The sequence below is a fragment of the Cyanistes caeruleus genome, chromosome 10 (assembly GCF_971803275.1).
Source record: "Cyanistes caeruleus chromosome 10, bCyaCae1.hap1.1, whole genome shotgun sequence".
Lineage (NCBI taxonomy): Eukaryota > Metazoa > Chordata > Aves > Passeriformes > Paridae > Cyanistes > Cyanistes caeruleus.
Genome location: NC_141710.1, coordinates 18659429 through 18677090, shown reverse-complemented (window position 1 = coordinate 18677090; position 17662 = coordinate 18659429). Strand labels below are relative to the sequence as shown.

General features: G+C 46.5%; 1 protein-coding gene and 1 long non-coding RNA gene across 4 annotated transcripts in view; one reads left to right on the top strand and one right to left on the bottom strand.

Moving 5' to 3' along the window:
• KCNMB2 (potassium calcium-activated channel subfamily M regulatory beta subunit 2) overlaps positions 1 to 17662 on the top strand; it is a 139377-nt gene that overhangs the window by 80332 nt on the left and 41383 nt on the right. The window contains exon 1 of one of the 3 annotated variants that reach the window (XM_086843326.1): positions 9644 to 9800. The exons of the other annotated variants lie outside the window; for them this stretch is intronic. Coding sequence (XP_086699452.1) covers positions 9727 to 9800 — 74 coding nt within the window. The 5' untranslated portion in view covers positions 9644 to 9726. Of the gene's footprint in view, positions 1 to 9643; positions 9801 to 17662 lie in introns of those variants that run through there. 3 annotated transcript variants of the gene reach the window in all.
• LOC147651348 (uncharacterized) lies at positions 324 to 17338 on the bottom strand. Its single transcript, XR_015274290.1, has 4 exons — positions 17127 to 17338; positions 7691 to 7743; positions 7467 to 7586; positions 324 to 2670 (listed from the first exon to the last, which is right to left on the bottom strand). It is a non-coding gene; the product is annotated as an uncharacterized LOC147651348 (long non-coding RNA).

The following is a 17662-nucleotide window of genomic DNA, read 5'->3' as shown; positions in this document are numbered from 1 at the left end:
TCCAACCTGCAACCAAGCAGGGCTGAAAAAGGAGCATCAAAGATTCTTGCTGGGGTGCAGGACTTCCCAGCTGCATCTGTCCCAGTCAGCAAAGCTGCTTCTCAAGCTCAGACACATGTGGTGCACAAGGCAAGGTGTCAGAGATGGCCACAGGGACAAGGTGACACACCTCTAACACACCACACCACGATGCTGTTCCATCCCCAGCCTGCCCTATGGCAAGAGCTTTTGGGAATGCCATTCCAAGCACGCAGAGTGAAGCAGCAGTTTCCATATCTGCTCATTCAGCAGCTAAAAAACATAAAAAATTTGGAGTCCGTGCACAATTTCAGTGTTATCCCCTGGTGCCACAAGATGAAGCTTTTAGCAGCAAGGTCACACAAAAATTCCCAAGTTTGCCATGCAGAATCATCCCACTTCCAGACAGCCTGACAGAGCTCTCAGAAAAGGAAGCAGCATCTCTTGTTTAAATCTATGTGCATTTATGAATTTCTCAGCTCTCTGTGTACTCAAAAGGTCACATCACACTTTAAAGGGTCAGGAATAGGAAATGCAGCTTTCCACTTCTGACAGCAAGTTATTCTTTTAATCCTCGCAGCAGAGACATTCACTGTGGTGCTGAGGGCCTACAGTCTACCTAGTCCTGCTGCTGAGCCAAGAATAGCATGAAATTCAGAGGGATACCCTATGTTTGTAAGCCATGAACCATCAGTCTGTTTCCCAGTCTCTACCAAAAGCCACAGGTCAACACTCAGCCCCACGTTTCCCCTGGACAGGGCTGAGGAGATGAACATGCATGAAACAGCAGCAAAGGTATACTGAAAAAAATCAACATTTCAGGCCACTAAATTCATCCTCGTAACCTGTGAAGAAAGGGGTTTAACCTTGTGATGGTATTAACACAAATCTCACAGAATAGGCAAACAGTAACTTAACTTTAGTGGTATAATTTTATCCCTGGATGGCCAGTCATGCTAAATGGCATGTCTAACCCTCCAGAGGGAAAAAAGATCAGAAAAACCTGCAGCATGTTGTTAGTGCAACATCAGGATGAGGAAAATCACCACACAGACCCAGGAGCCCATCCCACACAACGGGACACAAATGATGCCAGAGACAGCGAGTGCCACAGAGCATTTAACCAAAACTCTGCAGGAACAGCAGGAATAAGGGCTGACAGACCTGCTCTCCTAACAAAAAGTTCATCATGGCCTCTGTGGAAATGAGGTGTCCTTCCCTGCACCAGCTGGTAAACGTGAAGAGACAAGGGCAGCAGATAGACCTGGATTCCAATTACATGGTGCTGGGTTGGACATGGGTGTTACATCCAACTTCACTCTAATACTTCAAAGCCCTTCAGAGACAATTTTAAACAAAAGGCTAAAATGCAAATTTCAGCTCTTGCCAGCTAGAGAAGAATTTTCCACAACAGCCTCTAAAACATTAGGCACGTTATTATTAACGTCATGCGAGAAGTGGACATTAATTAATGCTGAATTGCAAAGAAATTCCAGTAGTATCACATATTTCACTCCTGCTGCTGAAGCAATGAGCTCATTATGAATAAAGAAATTAAAAACATATATCAGAAGGCACAATTAATGGTCTTCCACTTATTATTAACTGTGAGCAACTTATACCACCAGACTAGAATAAACGAGGAGGAACGTATCTCAGCTTTTGTTACAGGATAAGATCACAGCCCAAGGCACATCCTTTGCTGAGAACAAAGTGTTTATCAAGTGACTTCAAAGATACTCACTGTGACCTTGAGCCAAACACTTAATATCTGCCAACCAGCAGGTTTTCTATCTACAAAACAGTAACAGCAGCTCTTACCTCCTGCAAATTCAAAGTTTATGGTGTGAGGACCTCTTTTGTACTCTGTCCTTGCACAGTGAATTCCATAATGGTTGTGAACATCCTTACAGCTCCTTCAGCCACAGCAAGGGGACAGTGAAATTACAGGTCAAGGTCACCTGGGAGGAATTTAGGAGCAGCCCTGCTGGAGGAGGAGCTGGGGTAACCAGAAACACCCGGACACAGTGGATGACAGCACTGAGAAACCCAGCAATGAGTGGTTACAGACAATCCGGGGAGAATCGGGCTGAAAGAGTCAGAGGTGAGCCAAGACCAGCTGAAGAGAAGCAGATCAAGCAGAATAGGGTCAGTCGGTCAAAACTTTGTGCTGCCAGGAGGGGGAGATGACATTTTTTTTTTTTGCGAAGGTGTAGGATTGCACAATCATCCTTAAAGACAAGCCCCAAAGCCACGGCTGCAGTAAAGCACTGATGCTCCAAGGACACCCGAGAGCAGCTCAGCTCCACGAGCAGACCTGGCCCAGGGACACCAGCTCTGTTCTTCAGCATTTGCCCCTTCCCAAGACATCTGTCACCTTGCAAATTAACCCAGGCTGACATTCAGCCAGGCACAGCTGCAGCGAACCTTTCCTGCAAGTTCCCATGTCAGATACTTCTTTCAGTACTTCTTGCTTTCAGATCTTCTATTTTTACTATTTCCATCAGTCTTTTTGTCTTGAACTGAATGGTTTGCCTTCACATTATTTCCATCATTGCTCTGTCCATATCTAATACGTGTGTCAGAGACTGCAAAATTCCATGAAGCTTTACTAAATCCAAGTTTTCTGGTAAATAATAGCAGCACGTCCCCCTGTTCAAAGAAAATTATGAGAGATTTATTAATGTAGCATCAAATGAATTTCTGTTTTATATAATTATGCATTGAATTTAAAAAGAGATGTCATGCAGGCAATCTTTAGAGTTATAATAGACAATCTGCAAGAAAGAACAAAGGAAAATAATGTTAATAAAACATTATGCCCTAAGCAAGAAATATGCTTCATATATCAAACATGAGTAAAGATAGTTATTTGATGTAAAATGGAGGTGTGACCTTGCTGCAGAAGCATTCATTACCTAACACTGCAACAAGCAAATTAATGGATTTTGGAATGGTGCAAATAACAGTAATAATAATAGTCATTTTGGTTCCTGGCATTTGCTTGCTGACAGCCAGATTTAGCAGCAAGTGGTTTGTGTTATTTTTTTTTTTTATGAAAGGGATTGCAAATAGAATTCCACATAACCTTAAAGACATCACAGAAGCATGTGTCTAGTGCAAGGGTATTGATGAGTAATCAAGGCTTTACAAATGCTTATAAGCCAAGCAGTGGAAGCCCAAAAACAAAAGGCTGGCTGCCAGAAGAGGATGTGCTTTATGCAAGGGCACAGGTACATGTGGTACTCTCAAGTATACAACATCCTGACATTCCCAGCCCCACATGGAAGGTGATCATTATGGTTACTATGGAAATTACTCAGGCAATTTCACATGCCTTTTGCACATGATGAACAGTGATAAACAATTAGTCTGTTGATGCTGTGAGAGGGAACTGCAGCACCGCTGGGAGGTGTAGAATTGTCAGGTATGAACATCTTCCTCCCTGCAGAGACTCCCTTGCTAAGTGATGAGGGTTGTCTGAATTTCCTCTTCCAGTAGGTCCCAGTTCAGTTCTGGCTGTCCTGGGCTGGACTGCAGCTGCCCAGAGCCCTGCTACACGGCACCACCTCCAGTTATCAGCCACAAACCTCTTCTTCAGCAGCTGATGGAGAAGGTTTGCCCTTCCCACCCCCACAGCCTGTCTGCAGAGCACCAGGAGCAGGCCACAAGAATAATGCACTATTCCAGATGAAAATTTACTGCAAGAGTGACTGCTGCTCCTGGAGGAGTTGGACAGCTAGGGAAAAGCTGATGGCATTGCAGTGATAGAGAGAGCACTGAAGTGTGCTGCCCCAGCTGAAGGATGTGCTGCCAAAATTTACCAAAGGTAGCAGGAAATGCTGTACAGGGGGTTTTACCTCATTAAACCTCACAACACCTAAACTGGGCCTTAGGAGCCACTTGCAACAGAGGAAGTATTCTGTGTGGACCTGGCAGGATTGCCTTGTTTTTCAACAAAGATCACAAATAGATTTCTAAAACGCTTTGATGTGTTTAAAACAGTAAAGTTACTAGGCAAGTAGGTACAATAAAAGAAACATCTCTGCAAATGGAAAACCCCCAGGCATATATGCCTTTCTAAATGCTATTGGAATCTTAAACTCTGATAATTGCTTTGTAATGTAAGCAAATGCATTATGAGCATGAACACCACAGCTCATGCATCACCATGGCTGCACTTTGAGCTCTGCCTTCAGTCATTCCCCTCAAAATACATTCTGATTGCAATAGGCTTAAATCTAACCCATGGCAAGAGCTGAAGTGAGTTCATTTAGTGGACCAACCTTTTTTTCTCTGTGGTTTTCTGTTCAAGACTGGCAGAGGGAGGAAGCCTTGCATTATTGGGCAAGGCTGGGCACCAGCTCCAATGCTGCCAGCTGGGAGCCTGTCCTGGCATGGGAAAAGAGCTCCAGCAGCATTTACAGAGGGCATCAAACACTTTTAGGTGTCTACAGCCATGACTTATTAGAGACCACTAGAACAAGGCAACTTTTCTAATGTAGAAAATTTCCCTGCTCAAAGTGAAACAAATTAAAATGGAGAGGGCTAAAAACAAACCTGGCTGCACCTTTGCAAGCTGTTGTTTCTTTCAGACATGCTCTGAGTTTAGCAGCTTCAGAAGCTGCATCTAAAATATATTTAATCTGCCCTGTGTTCTATGCTTTTCTCCTCACCCATCACCACCCAGGCTGATGCCCAGCTCCCCACACAGCCTCCTTGCCCCAGGGACAGGTGACAGGGCAGACACGAGGAGCTGCCTTCCTCCTCTCCACCTCTTCTATGGACTAACACACACAGTAAATCACAAAAAACCTCAGCTGCATCAGGGAGGGAATGAAATGAGGTGGGAAATTTCCTGAAGGTGCAGGAAAGGCTGGGTTTGGTACATGGCAACAAGGAGCTCCCCAAAGCTGGAGTAGGATCTCTGTGCTGCTGGGCTATAGGTGACCAATTGCTGGTTGGTCCTCCCATGAGTTTGCTGCTTATGCTTCTCGTAGAATTCAGGCTGCAGTTGTGTGTTGGGTGCCTGCTGCTGAGTTTCTGGAGTGAAAGTTTCACAAAATAGTATCACAGTTTACAAGCAGTGGCCTGGAAAGGAAATACTTTGTTTTCCTTGTGTTAAGGGCTCTGAAGCATTTAATTGAAAAGCTTTAGCAACCCTGTACTTAGGAAGAGGAGCTTGGAATTTGACAGTAGGTTTTTGGTGTCAAATGTGTGCCTTTTTCTTTTCTGGGGAGAAAAAAAGAAAGAATAACAAGCCAAACTGGCCAAATTGTGATGCTGTCCAGCTTTGCAAACACTCAGTTAAGACCTGCTCAAACATAGGTGCCAAATTCTGCAGTCAGGCTTGCTCCCAAATGTCCTGACCCCCCAGACCCCAGGAGGGGAAACTTCTGCTCTCAAGTCCTTGGGTTTGGGGACAAAAGCAAAAAACTCCTTCTCCCTGTGTCCTTCCAGAAGAGCCATCCCAAATGCACCCCACAGCTCTGAGCTTCCTGCTGGGTGCTCAGGACTGGGTACACCCCACCAGACCTGGGGAGGGTACAGGGGCTGCACTGCCCTCCCACAGATCCCAGCATGACAAGGGATCATCCACACCTGGGACAGGAGTCTGTTCTAACCACTCCTGTACCCGTGTCCCACACCTTTTGGCCATGCTGCAGTTGCACTCATCATCACTTCTGAGAGTGCTGTGATTTTCTGTACTTTCAGTTCCTCAATTACATTGATTATCACATTAAACATTCCTGGTACTACAGGAAGAAACTAAAAATAATAAGCTTGTATCTTCCTAATACAAATGAAACCCATTTGTACTACTAAAAGTGTAGCAGGTTCATTGTTTCACAGTAATGAAGCTTTCATCTCAAGAGATTCAATTCATAAAAATACTTGCCAAGGCTTTGCACATTTTCTTTTTTTTTTTTTTTAAACTGCCATTAACAGTCCTTTAAGCTTATATCTTATTCAGCATTAGACCAACAATTGAAATAAAAGGGAAGAGACACAGAAAAGCAGGAAGAAAACACCATCATCTCTGATGGCAGGGACCTTGCATCACCCTCAGCCAGGCAGCCCCGTGCCCACCCAGGCTGAAGGCATTGTGCACCTTCCCCTGCTATAAATAGCTGCAGACACCTTTGTTCTGCTTCCCGAAATAGAGACACATTGCAAAGGAGATAGGAAGAGCAAAACACTGTACATAAGCTCTGCTTTTATATCTATAAATATGAATTGGTAAGCAAACCCACGCAGGGTGGGCAATAGCCCAGCTGAGGAGATGCTGTCTGCAGGCATCTGCAGGGGAGCCAATGGAAGGATGCAGGCAGCAGGTGGGGGGTGAGGAACAAGCAGGTTTTGATGCTTTTCTGCTTCTCCCCATGATATGGTCCAAGTCACAACATTGCAACTCAAATGCATGACATAAAAACTGAGATCTGGCTGCTCTGGAGTTTCAGCAAAGGTAAACTGTCCACCTCAGGTCTGCTCACTGCCTCTGTAGGTCAGGACAGGCTTTGAGGGAGCATCTCCTGCTCCAGAAGAGTTGAGTGGAAGGGCATGGCACCCAGGCTCTGCTCTGATGCTCCCCCAGGGGAGATGAGCTCCTGCTACCCCTGGCCAAAACAAAAATGATCCTGCTTTTCCCAGCCTGGTGACTTCTGGTGGCAGAACGGCACTGAGTGACAGTGCTGCTGGACCTGACCTCTCTCCATCCTTCCTTCCATGAAGGGATCCTGGAGATGAAGCCAGCCAGGACATGCCTGCAGACATCCCACCCATCAGGGGCTCCATCTGCTTCCCTTCCACCAAGAGGCACAGGCTCACAGATCTGATAGCAGCAGAAGCTTTCGAGCTTCAGGAAGGAAACTTAAAGGCAGGAGAGAGGTGGAGGAGAGGCTTCCTCTTGTAATGTCCCTTCAAGCCTGAAACAGCAGCAGCTGACCCCTCACAGCAGGGTCTCACCTGCCAGGGCCAAGCCTCAGCACCCACAGTGGCAGCAGGAAGGGGAAGGATGAGCATCAATCTCCCCTTTTCTTCCTGACTGAGGTGGAAGTCGGGCTTATCAGAACTTTGATTATCTAAAAACTCATCCCTTAACCAGAATGAGGTCGTGTTCCTGACATGTTCAATTGAATCAAAAATAGGCTTGAATATAACAGCTCTCATTTACCAGAACCAGTTTATTGTCACCCATATTCTTTGGTAATTGTAGGTCTGAGCACTTTAGGCTTTGATGGTGTGGGCAGCACATTTACACTCAAGATTTTTCCGGCTAAATATAAAGACCCACAGGTCTGAATCTAAGCAGGGCAGGATCAGGCCTTCCCAGGCAGAGCATATGATGCTGGAAATCTCCTGCTGACATATTAGAGGTGTCACATCACCTTATGGGAGTGCAGACTTTGTCCCAAATTGCTGACATCCATGGAGTATGGTTTCCTTACCTGCCTGGAGGAGCTGCACTCCAGCTGCTGGTGCTTCCCAGGGCTGGGCAAGCTTTCACAGTGAGCTCAAAACCCCCTTGCAGGGATGGAAAAACAGCTCACGAATCTGGTGCTTTGTTGCTGTTTGTTGTAACAATTCAAGAAATTAGTGCTGTGGAACATAAGGCAAGTGAGGAAATGCAGAGAAGAATGTGAGTTGTCCAGTGTCTGCCCTGTGAACCTGCCTTGCTCTTCTTCCTCTCTCTGTTCACTTCTGCCAAGGGCTGCTGGAAGGATTCTGCAAGAGAAATTTAAGAGTGAAATTAATTCCTGGTTTGTCTGGTAAAAGGAATTGGAAGCAGCTCAGTTCCACTCCTTTGGAATTGATGTCCCCTTCACTGCTCCGGTGGGCTCAGTGTCACAGAGAGCCCCAGAGGGAGCAGGGCAGTCCTGCTGGGACAGACACAGCATGCACAGGGAGTTGGGGCTTTCTGGCTGTAGGTGCCCCAGACGTGCCCAGCATGAGCAGTCACCTCCAGTCCAAAACCTTTCCCTCATCCCTGAGGAACCCCTGGCAATTCTCACCACAGGGCTTCCTGGCCTGCGGCATCCCTCACTTACACTGACTTTCTGAGCACAATTACTCACTATTTCAAACACAGAGTGTTCTTAGCCTCACCTTGGGCCAACTTTTCCAGCAGTACTGATTACTAGGAAAAAAAAAATCTTCAGTGAGCACCTTCCCTGCAGCTTGAGCAAGAGCAGAGCACTAGGCAGCACTTTGCTGTGTGTGAGGAGGGGGTCAGGCAGCAGGGGCTCATTACCAGATCCAGAGGGCAACCAGGCAGCATCAAACACACCAGGCACGCCTCCTGCAGAAAGTCACCCCACCTCTGAATCTTTGTACTTGGCAATCAGTCCCACGCAAGGCCAGAAATCTGGCTTATTAAAGCATGAACTGCTGAGCCCCTCGTTAAATGCCAACCTCATCTTCTCCTGGGGGATTATTTACCCCGCAGATGGGGTTGCTGACCCTGGAGCAGCAAAAAGGATTTCTAGCAGAGATGAGGCAATTGGGGCACATTTGCCATCCATAGGGTAATACCAAGCTGTCTCACAGAGAGGCTGCTTCCCACACACATCAGAAAATATCCAGTATAGCTGTGTGCACACAAGGCATATGTCTCTGTATAAGGTATCTACATAGTGTAGCTCCTCTTTCTGCTTTCTGTGTTTTATCTTTAAATTGGGAGAGCTTTTTAGTAGCAAATCATCAGAGAGGAACTGCTAGTTACCAAGGAGATTCTCTGATGAATCAGAGACTGACTGGTATAAGACCTAGACAGGCTGTAGCTTCTTAATTTGCGAGACCTCACATTTTAAACAGGGGAAAAAAGATCCTATCGCAACTAACTGTGGACCTCACTGGCAAAAGCCGCTTTTCTTTTTGCTGTAGAAGCAAACAACAAGAGCGCAGCATGGGAAATGAGTGAGCAGCCGGAGACGAACGGGAGCGTCTCTCCAGCACGTTCCTGACTCAGAAAAGCAAATACCACCCAAGGACAAAGTGGTCCGATGGAGGTGACTGAGGGAAAGGCTGGGAAGCCCCTGATTTCACACCAGCACAGGCAAGGGCACGCAGGGATGGGTGAGCACTGGAGAAAGAGCCGCACGCCTGCTCCTGCCCAGCCCTGACATTTCGGGAAGCAGAGGGTGCACGGCCAGCGAGGCGCTGCCTGTCCGTGTGCTGGCCACGGGATCAGCACAACACTGGGACTGCCCCAACCCTGATCTCCTTCTTCTGCCTGCCTCCTGCAGCTTTCTTCCAAGGAGCAGGTGAGAGGGATGAGCTTTGCTAAATGACAGAGAAGGCACCTACTCCACACGGAGCATCCTGCCCTCATGGAAATTGCCATCATGCCCCAGGGAAGTCACGGCAGCCAAGGACGCGCAGGCAGAGCGGATTTCAAGAAGAGTTTTTATAAATGTGGGGAGAACAAGGAGCTTCGTGAAATAAAGTTTGGAGAGAGAAAGCTCATCTTTTTTTGGGTTGACTTTATTCAGAGGGTCTTCACACCCACTTCCTTCTGACAGCTTGTTTCTGTGTAGTTGTTGAATTCTGGTGCTTTGCCTCTATTTAAAAACCAAAAGTAATTAAAACTTCCTGGGAACTGTGAAAGCAGCAAGAAATACTTGGACACATTGAGAGACAAGATATTTGGAAGCCTTCTGCTGGTAGATAGGCTGTTTTCCCAAAGGTGGCAACTACAGAAGTTCATAGATGAGAGGGAAAATCTCCCTGTCACATCCCATTGAAATCTCCATTTTAGGCACTGCTGCTCCTCTGCTGCTCAGGTAAACCTGATCCGTATGGGGGGAAGCTGCTGGATGGGACAAGGCATTTGGGATGGGGATGGTGGGAGAACTTAGGGAAGTACTGGGGGGTGGAGAGTAAAGCATGTATTAGAGTACATTCAGGTTCTACTGCTAGGTGCACACTGGAAAAGGATTTCCTAGAGCGATTACATCTGAGAAGAGGCTGGCACCAGCCAGGCTTTAACTGAGGAGTCGAGTGAAGGACATTTTATTAGTTAAACAGTTTCAAGTGCTGCTTTGAGATATAAATTACACTTGCTCATCTGAGGAATGAATTCGCTGTTGGTAGCATTTGCAGGCTGGAACTAGAGGCTTACAGTAATGCCTAACTGATGCACATTGTGATGTTTCAACTTATTAGTGTGCCCTGTGGACCTCATTTGGAAAGCAAAATACTCCAGAATGCTGCAATAGAGACTGAAAACAGCATATGAGGTAGGGAAGGGACACAAGAACCACTCCCAGACAGCAAGCAGCTCTCAGAAACACAAAGGAAAATTGTCAGGAAATTCCAGGCTGTGGCTCAGAGCCAGGGGGGAACTCACTGTCCATTCCCCTCCAACTCCACACACAGGAGCTCACACAGCGTTCACTGGCAGCGCTCCCCAGCTGTGGCAGTAAAACACAGTGGAGGAATAACAAATAAAAACTGGCTGCAATTTTAATGCATTTGCTGGGGATTTGGGTCTTATTTGACTTCATATTTGTGATCTTTGTTTTAAGGTGGACTTGAAGTCATTTATGTGTTTGCATTTAAAACAGAAAAATCCTGAGGAAGCTGCCAACTTCCCCCGCTGACAGAGCACAAAGTTCCACACTCTCCCCAGCTTCCAAGCATCCTGCTACACCACAGCAGTGCCATTACTCCAGCCCTGGGCTGACTGGGAATATCCATATTCCTCAGAATGCATTCAGAGTTTGCTTGTTCAAACGTGTACAAGCAGCAGAAGCTGCTGGAACAGGAACTGTATCATACACAGTGATTTAAATCCAGGAATAGAAAACAGGCAGGTTATGGATTTATGAACAGAAAAAACTAAGACAATGAGCATTTAAATAATTTGGATAAAAAGCTTGAAGCTGAACAGAACAAGTATCCAGAAGGGAACTTAAATCTTCACTTGTACTTTGTAATAACATATTCTGGAAAGCCTTGGATGCTGCACAGTGCAGTTGGTGTGAGCACAGGGACCAGCAGTAGCAAAGCCCCTTGTGGTGTGATCCCTGGGCTGGAGCAATACCTGCATTCTGCCTTTGCTTGTGAATTTTGACTACAGCAAATGACTAGGGGATTGACAGTAGTCTGAACAGTGGCTTTGGAGTAAGGTTTGTCACCACAAACATCTGCCTGTTTGTGGTGAATAAGGTAAAGGAAAGAGGTGGGGGTTCATGGGGAATGTAATCTGCCAGGTGAAGGGTGGTTTCCACCAAGCAGTGACAGCACATCTGGTCCCTCCTCCTAACCTGGTGTGGGAATGAGGAGAGATTTTGTTAGATAACACTAAAATACAAAGAGACTGGCAGAGCTTGCTCCAGCCCTCCACACATTCTTACATGGTGTTTCTGGGCAATCAGCTATTCTCAGCACATAGAGTGTCTGTTGCTGAGCACGGAGTCCAGGCACTGGGGGAACTTATGAAACAGCCATACAGATTAGCTCCCTGCCATAATCTTCTCAGTCCCACTGGAGGGAATCCCGTCTTTCCCTAGGAGGCCTTAATTGCCCCACTAGAAATCTTATTCTCCAGCAGCCCCTTGGCAGGGCAAGTGGGTTTTACTGTCCTGCACCAGCCAAAAAGAGTGGGTAGATAGATGCCACAAGACAGATGCCCCTGTGTCCCCACCATGGTGTCCCAGCATCGCCTGACCCCAGCCATCACCCCAGGAGCCCCAAGGCTTGGGTGGGTTGAGTCAGCCAGGTTTAAGAGCAGGACTCAGGATCAGCCCAGCACCTCCCATGCCCTGGAAGACAAAGTTCTGCGCTGGCACAGCAGGGAGGTGCAGGATCACTCCTGACAACCTTCTCTGAATGACCCAGATTGCACCAAGGGGCTCTGGAGGGAGCCTGCAGCCAGCACTCTTCAGATGGGAGGACAGGATTTACAACATGGGGCCCAAGAGAGACAAGGAGCACAGCCATGGGAAAGGAAAGCAAAAGGCCTCAGCACCCCTCCCACCTTCAAAGCTGGTAATTTTTTCTTAATTCCCTTTTGGCTTTTGCTTTTAGAGCTGGAAAAGTCACCCCTTCTCTGTGCTGCTTTGCATGCCAGGTGCAGACTGCTGGGAGATGCCAACACCAAGCACTGAACCTTTCAGGCTACTATCCAAAATGCCAGAGGCAACACAGCAGACTGGAGCATTGCATGTACCCAGAAGGGACCAACATCTCTCCCCTTTAAACTTGAGGATCATTTGGGAGGTCAGTGTACCCTGAGCCAGATGCAGGATGTTGTGCCAACAGAGGGCAGGGACAGCAAAGTCTCCTGATTTTTCCATGCTTGTTAAGAGGCTGCAAACACACAAGTACAGATGCTTGCAGCACCCTGCAGGTGAAGGCCAGGAAGAGGCAGCAAAACCCAATCAGCAAAGGGGTCTGCATGAGCTTCCTGAAATAATGCTTGGGGGAACATGCCAGAAGTTCCCACTCCCACGAGAGTGTCCCTTTGGAGCACTACAGCACCTCTTGGGCTGAGCAATCCTTTTGGCTCTTATCATCTAGTTGAAATGCAACAAGCATCCTCCCTAGGCAGGTGCAAGCCACAAGCACCATTATTCCAGACATGTAAACCACTTAGAGCAGCACTGCCTCTCTCTTAATGGAGAAGAGGCACCACAGCAATAGCTACACCATGGACCATTAACTCACTGCCAGGCAGGCTGATCATAGACTTTAACATGCATTTAACTAGAGGTCTAGAGCAGAAGTACTGCAGTGCAACTGTAGAAATGCAATTTTACAGGAACAGCTTTAGTGCCTGTTGAACTCGGTGGCAAAGCTGCCTCTGGCTCCCACGTGAGCAGGGACTCACTTCTGTGTGCCCAGGCAAACACTGTCAGGTAGAATATTTGGTTGTTAACAAAAAGTATGAGGCAGTATAACTTCATTAAGTGTTTCACCAGAATTATTTAAATGTTATTTATGTAAAACTTCCCCAGTCCAGAACTGAAGATCTGCACTTCTGATGCAGCCCCACAGATGTGGGGGCATCAGGCACATTGATATTCCTTGCTGGGCTGAATCCAGATCAAGCTGGCTTCACTTAGCCCAGCACAGGCTCATACTTGTCCCTTACTGCCCAACCATCATCTCCCAGCTGCCCTGTTAGGGTGTGCAGGGGGGACAAAAAGCCAGATTTCTATGTAATACCAGTCTGTTTAATTACAATTTGCTCAGCAGAGCCTTGTCCATTTCTAAAAGAGCTGTTTCCCTGTGTTGGTAAGCTGGTCTTGCTAACTAGTATGTGTCCAGCAGTAGTTATTTTCTTCCTAATAGCAATGGAGATTTTTGAATTGTCTTTAATTGGAGCTTTCAAAGATCCCCCTGTTCCTCAGCAATTAGCTTCTGTACTGGGCTTGAGCTGAAGAGTAGCCCTCCACGCTAGAAAAACTGTCCATTTTTTAATTCTTCTTTAATCCTTAACTCTTGTTGATGTGTAAAGGTTGGTGGGGAGGTGAAATGCATCCCATATGAGGAAAGCACAAGTGAAAAACCTCAGAAATGTTTTAAGCCCGTCCATGTCCCACTCACATGCTCACAGCTGGGTTTATTCTGCTTAAAACTGAAGTCTGACCCCTGCTAATGACATAGTTAATTATCTCTGAGTGAAGCTGTGAGGAGCACTGGACACTTCCGAGGCAGGGGAGCCTGTTGGGAAGCTCTCAGCCCTGCCAGATCCCCTGACAGCTCTCTGCACTGCAGGCTCCCCTCCAGGGACCAGCAGGTCAGCATCAGCAGGCAAAGGTTGTTCCTGGATTTTCTGTCAGCCCAAGTCTCAGTGTGGAAGGAAAAGAGCTTTTCCCCCTCCCCTCATCTCCAGCCCTCTCACTTCCCACTGGGCACACATCCATCCTTCTCTGTCCCTCAGGTCTTATTATCATCCTTATTAGATTTCCCACCCAGGCCTTATTCTACCCCCCCAGATGTCCTCAAGCCAAGGCACTACAAATTGCCTTATTCTCACCCTCTTCCCATCCCTCTGCCCTCCATCCCACAGCCTCCTGCCCCCCTGCATTGCCCCCACACCAGCTCCACAGCTGGCACAACATTCTTATCTGAGGGATGGTGTGCTTCTAGCACCCTGGAAAAACCCTCCAGCCAAATTATTAAAACCATTTAATACCACATCTTACTGGTACAAGCATTGAGCTACTTAAAATAATTGTTTCTCACCAGTTACAGATAAAACAGACCTTTTAATCATTTTTTAATCATTAAGATATGGCCTGATGTGCATTATGAGATTATTAACAGCCCCACAAGTGAAATAACAGGTACAAGACCAAAAGCTAAGTCCTAAGTGTTCTCAGATGCCTGTAGATTAATCATTTTATATCTCCATAGGACCATTTACCAAGGGTTTCTATTATCACAAAGTCTTAAAGCCACAAGACAGCTCTGTTCCCATTTGCAGCTCTGCCTTTCCTACAGGAGGCAGAAGCAGGGAAGGAAGGCATTTGTTTGCCTCCAAATAGAAGTTACTGAAAAACATGGAACAGGATATAGGAGTTTTGATTCCTCATTTTCTATTTCACTCAATAAAAAAAACAGTGCTCTGTCTATCCTCTACAGCAATTATGGAATGAATGCTCTTTTTAAAGTATATTTTTCTTCAGTGCTTTCTAGAAAGTACACATCCGCTCCTGATCTCATGGGCTCAAACTGTACTGCTGATATTTTTGAAATTGATTGCAGACTCCTGATCCATAAAAAATAAACAACACCACGAGCAAAACCAGAGCACAGGTGCTGCTGAAAAGTGCAGTCACTGCTCAGAATCTGAGCTTGTGGTGACACAGCAGGAGACAGAAACCCACAGCCTCCTTCCTGCTGCACAGGGGCCAATTTCCGTCCATTTGGGGTTTAAAGAGATGCCCACACAGCAGTGCCTGAGCTCTGTGTGCCCCTATCGAGTGCTCTGAGTGCTCGAGAAGCAGCACAGCTTGGCTTTAATTGCATAAGCACACAGCTTGTTCAAACTGCACTCAGGCCCACACTCGAGGATCTGAAGTGGTCCTTCGAGCAGTCACAGCCCCGGATGCATCAGGCTCCTTTGCACACACATGAGGTGCTTGAAGGCTCCCATCCTTGCTCCTGGGCTGCAAATAAGTGTTTCCTTTTATGCTGGTGAATCAAAAAGACCAGCAAATTTCTGATGTCACAATGGTCAGGGAAAGCAAGACAAAAAGTTTTGAGCAGAAAAGCTCTACCAGGATTCACTGTAAAGCATCAGATGAATTTAATCTATCTCCTTTTTCTCTTTACAACCACACTCGATGCAGAAGCAGTACATTTCATCAGGGCACCAGGAAGCCACAGCACTGCTCCCAGCCCAGGCTCTGCAGGAGGGACCATCCCACACACAAACACCTATTCCAGACTGGCCATTTTTGGGTTTTTTGTTGTTTGCACCTGACACAAGCATCTAACCACACTCATAAGTCAGTCAAAGCATCTGCAGCTTCCACAGGCAAACCCATCATGTGAGACAAATGGCTCACTCGATCTCAGCATGGTTAATGGCCATGAACTTGGAGGCTGAAATCTCAGTTCATGCCAAGGAATACAATAATCATCAATAAATTCTGTCCACAAATAACCAGAGAAGTCCTGAGCTGTGCTATGGACCAAGGATGGAAAGAAGACTCGTTTATGCCTCGGTTGTTTGTGATCACTCCAACACTCCCAAAATTGGCTCCCTCAGAATTATGTTTAATGAGTCATTGCTATAGCCTAACCCAGAACAGCTCAGTAGTATGTCATTAGATCTGCTGTCTGGCACTACAGATACAGCTGCTCCCACCTAAAATCACCCATTAGAGTCCTTGCACTTGTTCAGCAAGAGGCAGTGCCTTCAGAGCTTCAGCATCAGGCCAAGAACAACCAGGTGCTCAGGTCAAGCAGCTACAACCATCAGATACCCTCTCCTCAGCCCTGCTGATGTGATGTGAGGAAGGGTTGTTTGTTTAGGGGAGGTAGTCAGCTGGGAGAAGGGAAAGCAAGTCCCTTGTCCCTGATCAGAAGCATTACAGACTGGAGATCCCTTCTGTGGGACCAGAGCCAAGCTATTGCTTCTTCAAGGACCTGGCCAAAATCCAGCCCTTAAAAAGCATTATCAATGGCATGTTGTTAGGTGTCCTGAGGAAAAAGATATTACAGAAATATGGGCTATCATTCATTATTGCTGCCAATTTTATAGGACAAATGTCAGCATAACACAGCCAAGGCCTCGTGTTTCTGATGCCAGCAGGAGCTCACAGCCCTGGAAAAGCAGACCAGGCACCCTCATGCTTGGCACCAGCTGGGGACAGGGCCACCACTGAGGGCTACCACAGACAAGAGCTCAAATGCCCTGCCAGAGTTCAAATTTGTGTAATTTTATCTTTCCCAAAAGTGCTTTTTTCTTCCTCCACCTTTAGCTGAAACCCCTGATTGTGCTTTTCCCAGTGAGGCGAGTTGGTGCCCACATGCATCTTCTGGCTGCACCCTCGTGTTTTCCCCCAAGCTGTTTCCCCATCAGGAGTGTCCATGAGAGCACTCAGGCTGAGTCTCATGCTGCAAACCATCTGGTACAGGCAGCATCAATCAGCTTCCCTCAGGCAAGGTCTGATTATTAACAGTGGAATTTTCCAAATATTGACTCATTTTAGCCTAAATAATCTCATTCTGCTGTTATTGCCTACAAAGATGGCTCTGCTTCACCTTCCACAATACTTCAAAAGTGACTTAGCTGCATCAAAGATATCTCACGTGGAATAGCACCAGAACCAGGGCAGGTTTAGTGCAGTCCATCAGCTAAACTGAAACTCCCAGACCCCTACCTGCTCCTGTCAGACAGTGATAGGCATAAATCAATACACTCATTTCTGCACCCTTTTTCCATGACTGCATGCCTGCAACAGGGAGGGAAGCATATACATTGAGCCTTACTGAATTCAGTGTAGATTACAGTGAACACAAAAAGTGACATCTTGATGCAATATAATTTACACATTTCACCCCAGAAGGGTGCAATACAGGGAGCAAAGATATTTTAAAAAAACATGTACATATAAATAGGAAATACATCAGACCACTGTACACAGTACCTTGGAACACAAAGAACAGCTTTCCACTTGCTTGCAGCTCCCCATTCTTTGGTCCAACATCTCTTAAAAAACCACAAAATTTCTTCAAAACAGCTCAGAAAGAAGCACCACAGAACAAACCCCCAAGACTCTCTCTGTCCTGGGTGAACTATCCCTCTGCTCTTCATCAGCCTGGATCATGGGCACCTGGAACCCACAAGCACCCAGCTCTTGCTGGGCTGATTGCTCTGAATTGCCATGGTTTCATTAACTTCAACAGACCCCTAATGATAATCAGTGTCAGCTGAGGGTGCAGCAACTGTTTCTGCTGTTTGTTTATGAGCCCATGTTTATGAGTGTTTGGAGAGAGTAGATAAAAAAAATCACGTTATTTTTCATATTAAGCCTGAATTCAGGAGGGTGGTAGCTAAAGCTAAGTTGCTTGCAAGGAAAAGGATTTGCTTTGTGATACACTGGTTCTACCTTTGAAATTCAGGTATGAGGTTTAGCATCCATTTACCTAGAACAACTTAAAGAACAGCAAGCAGGAGGTAGAA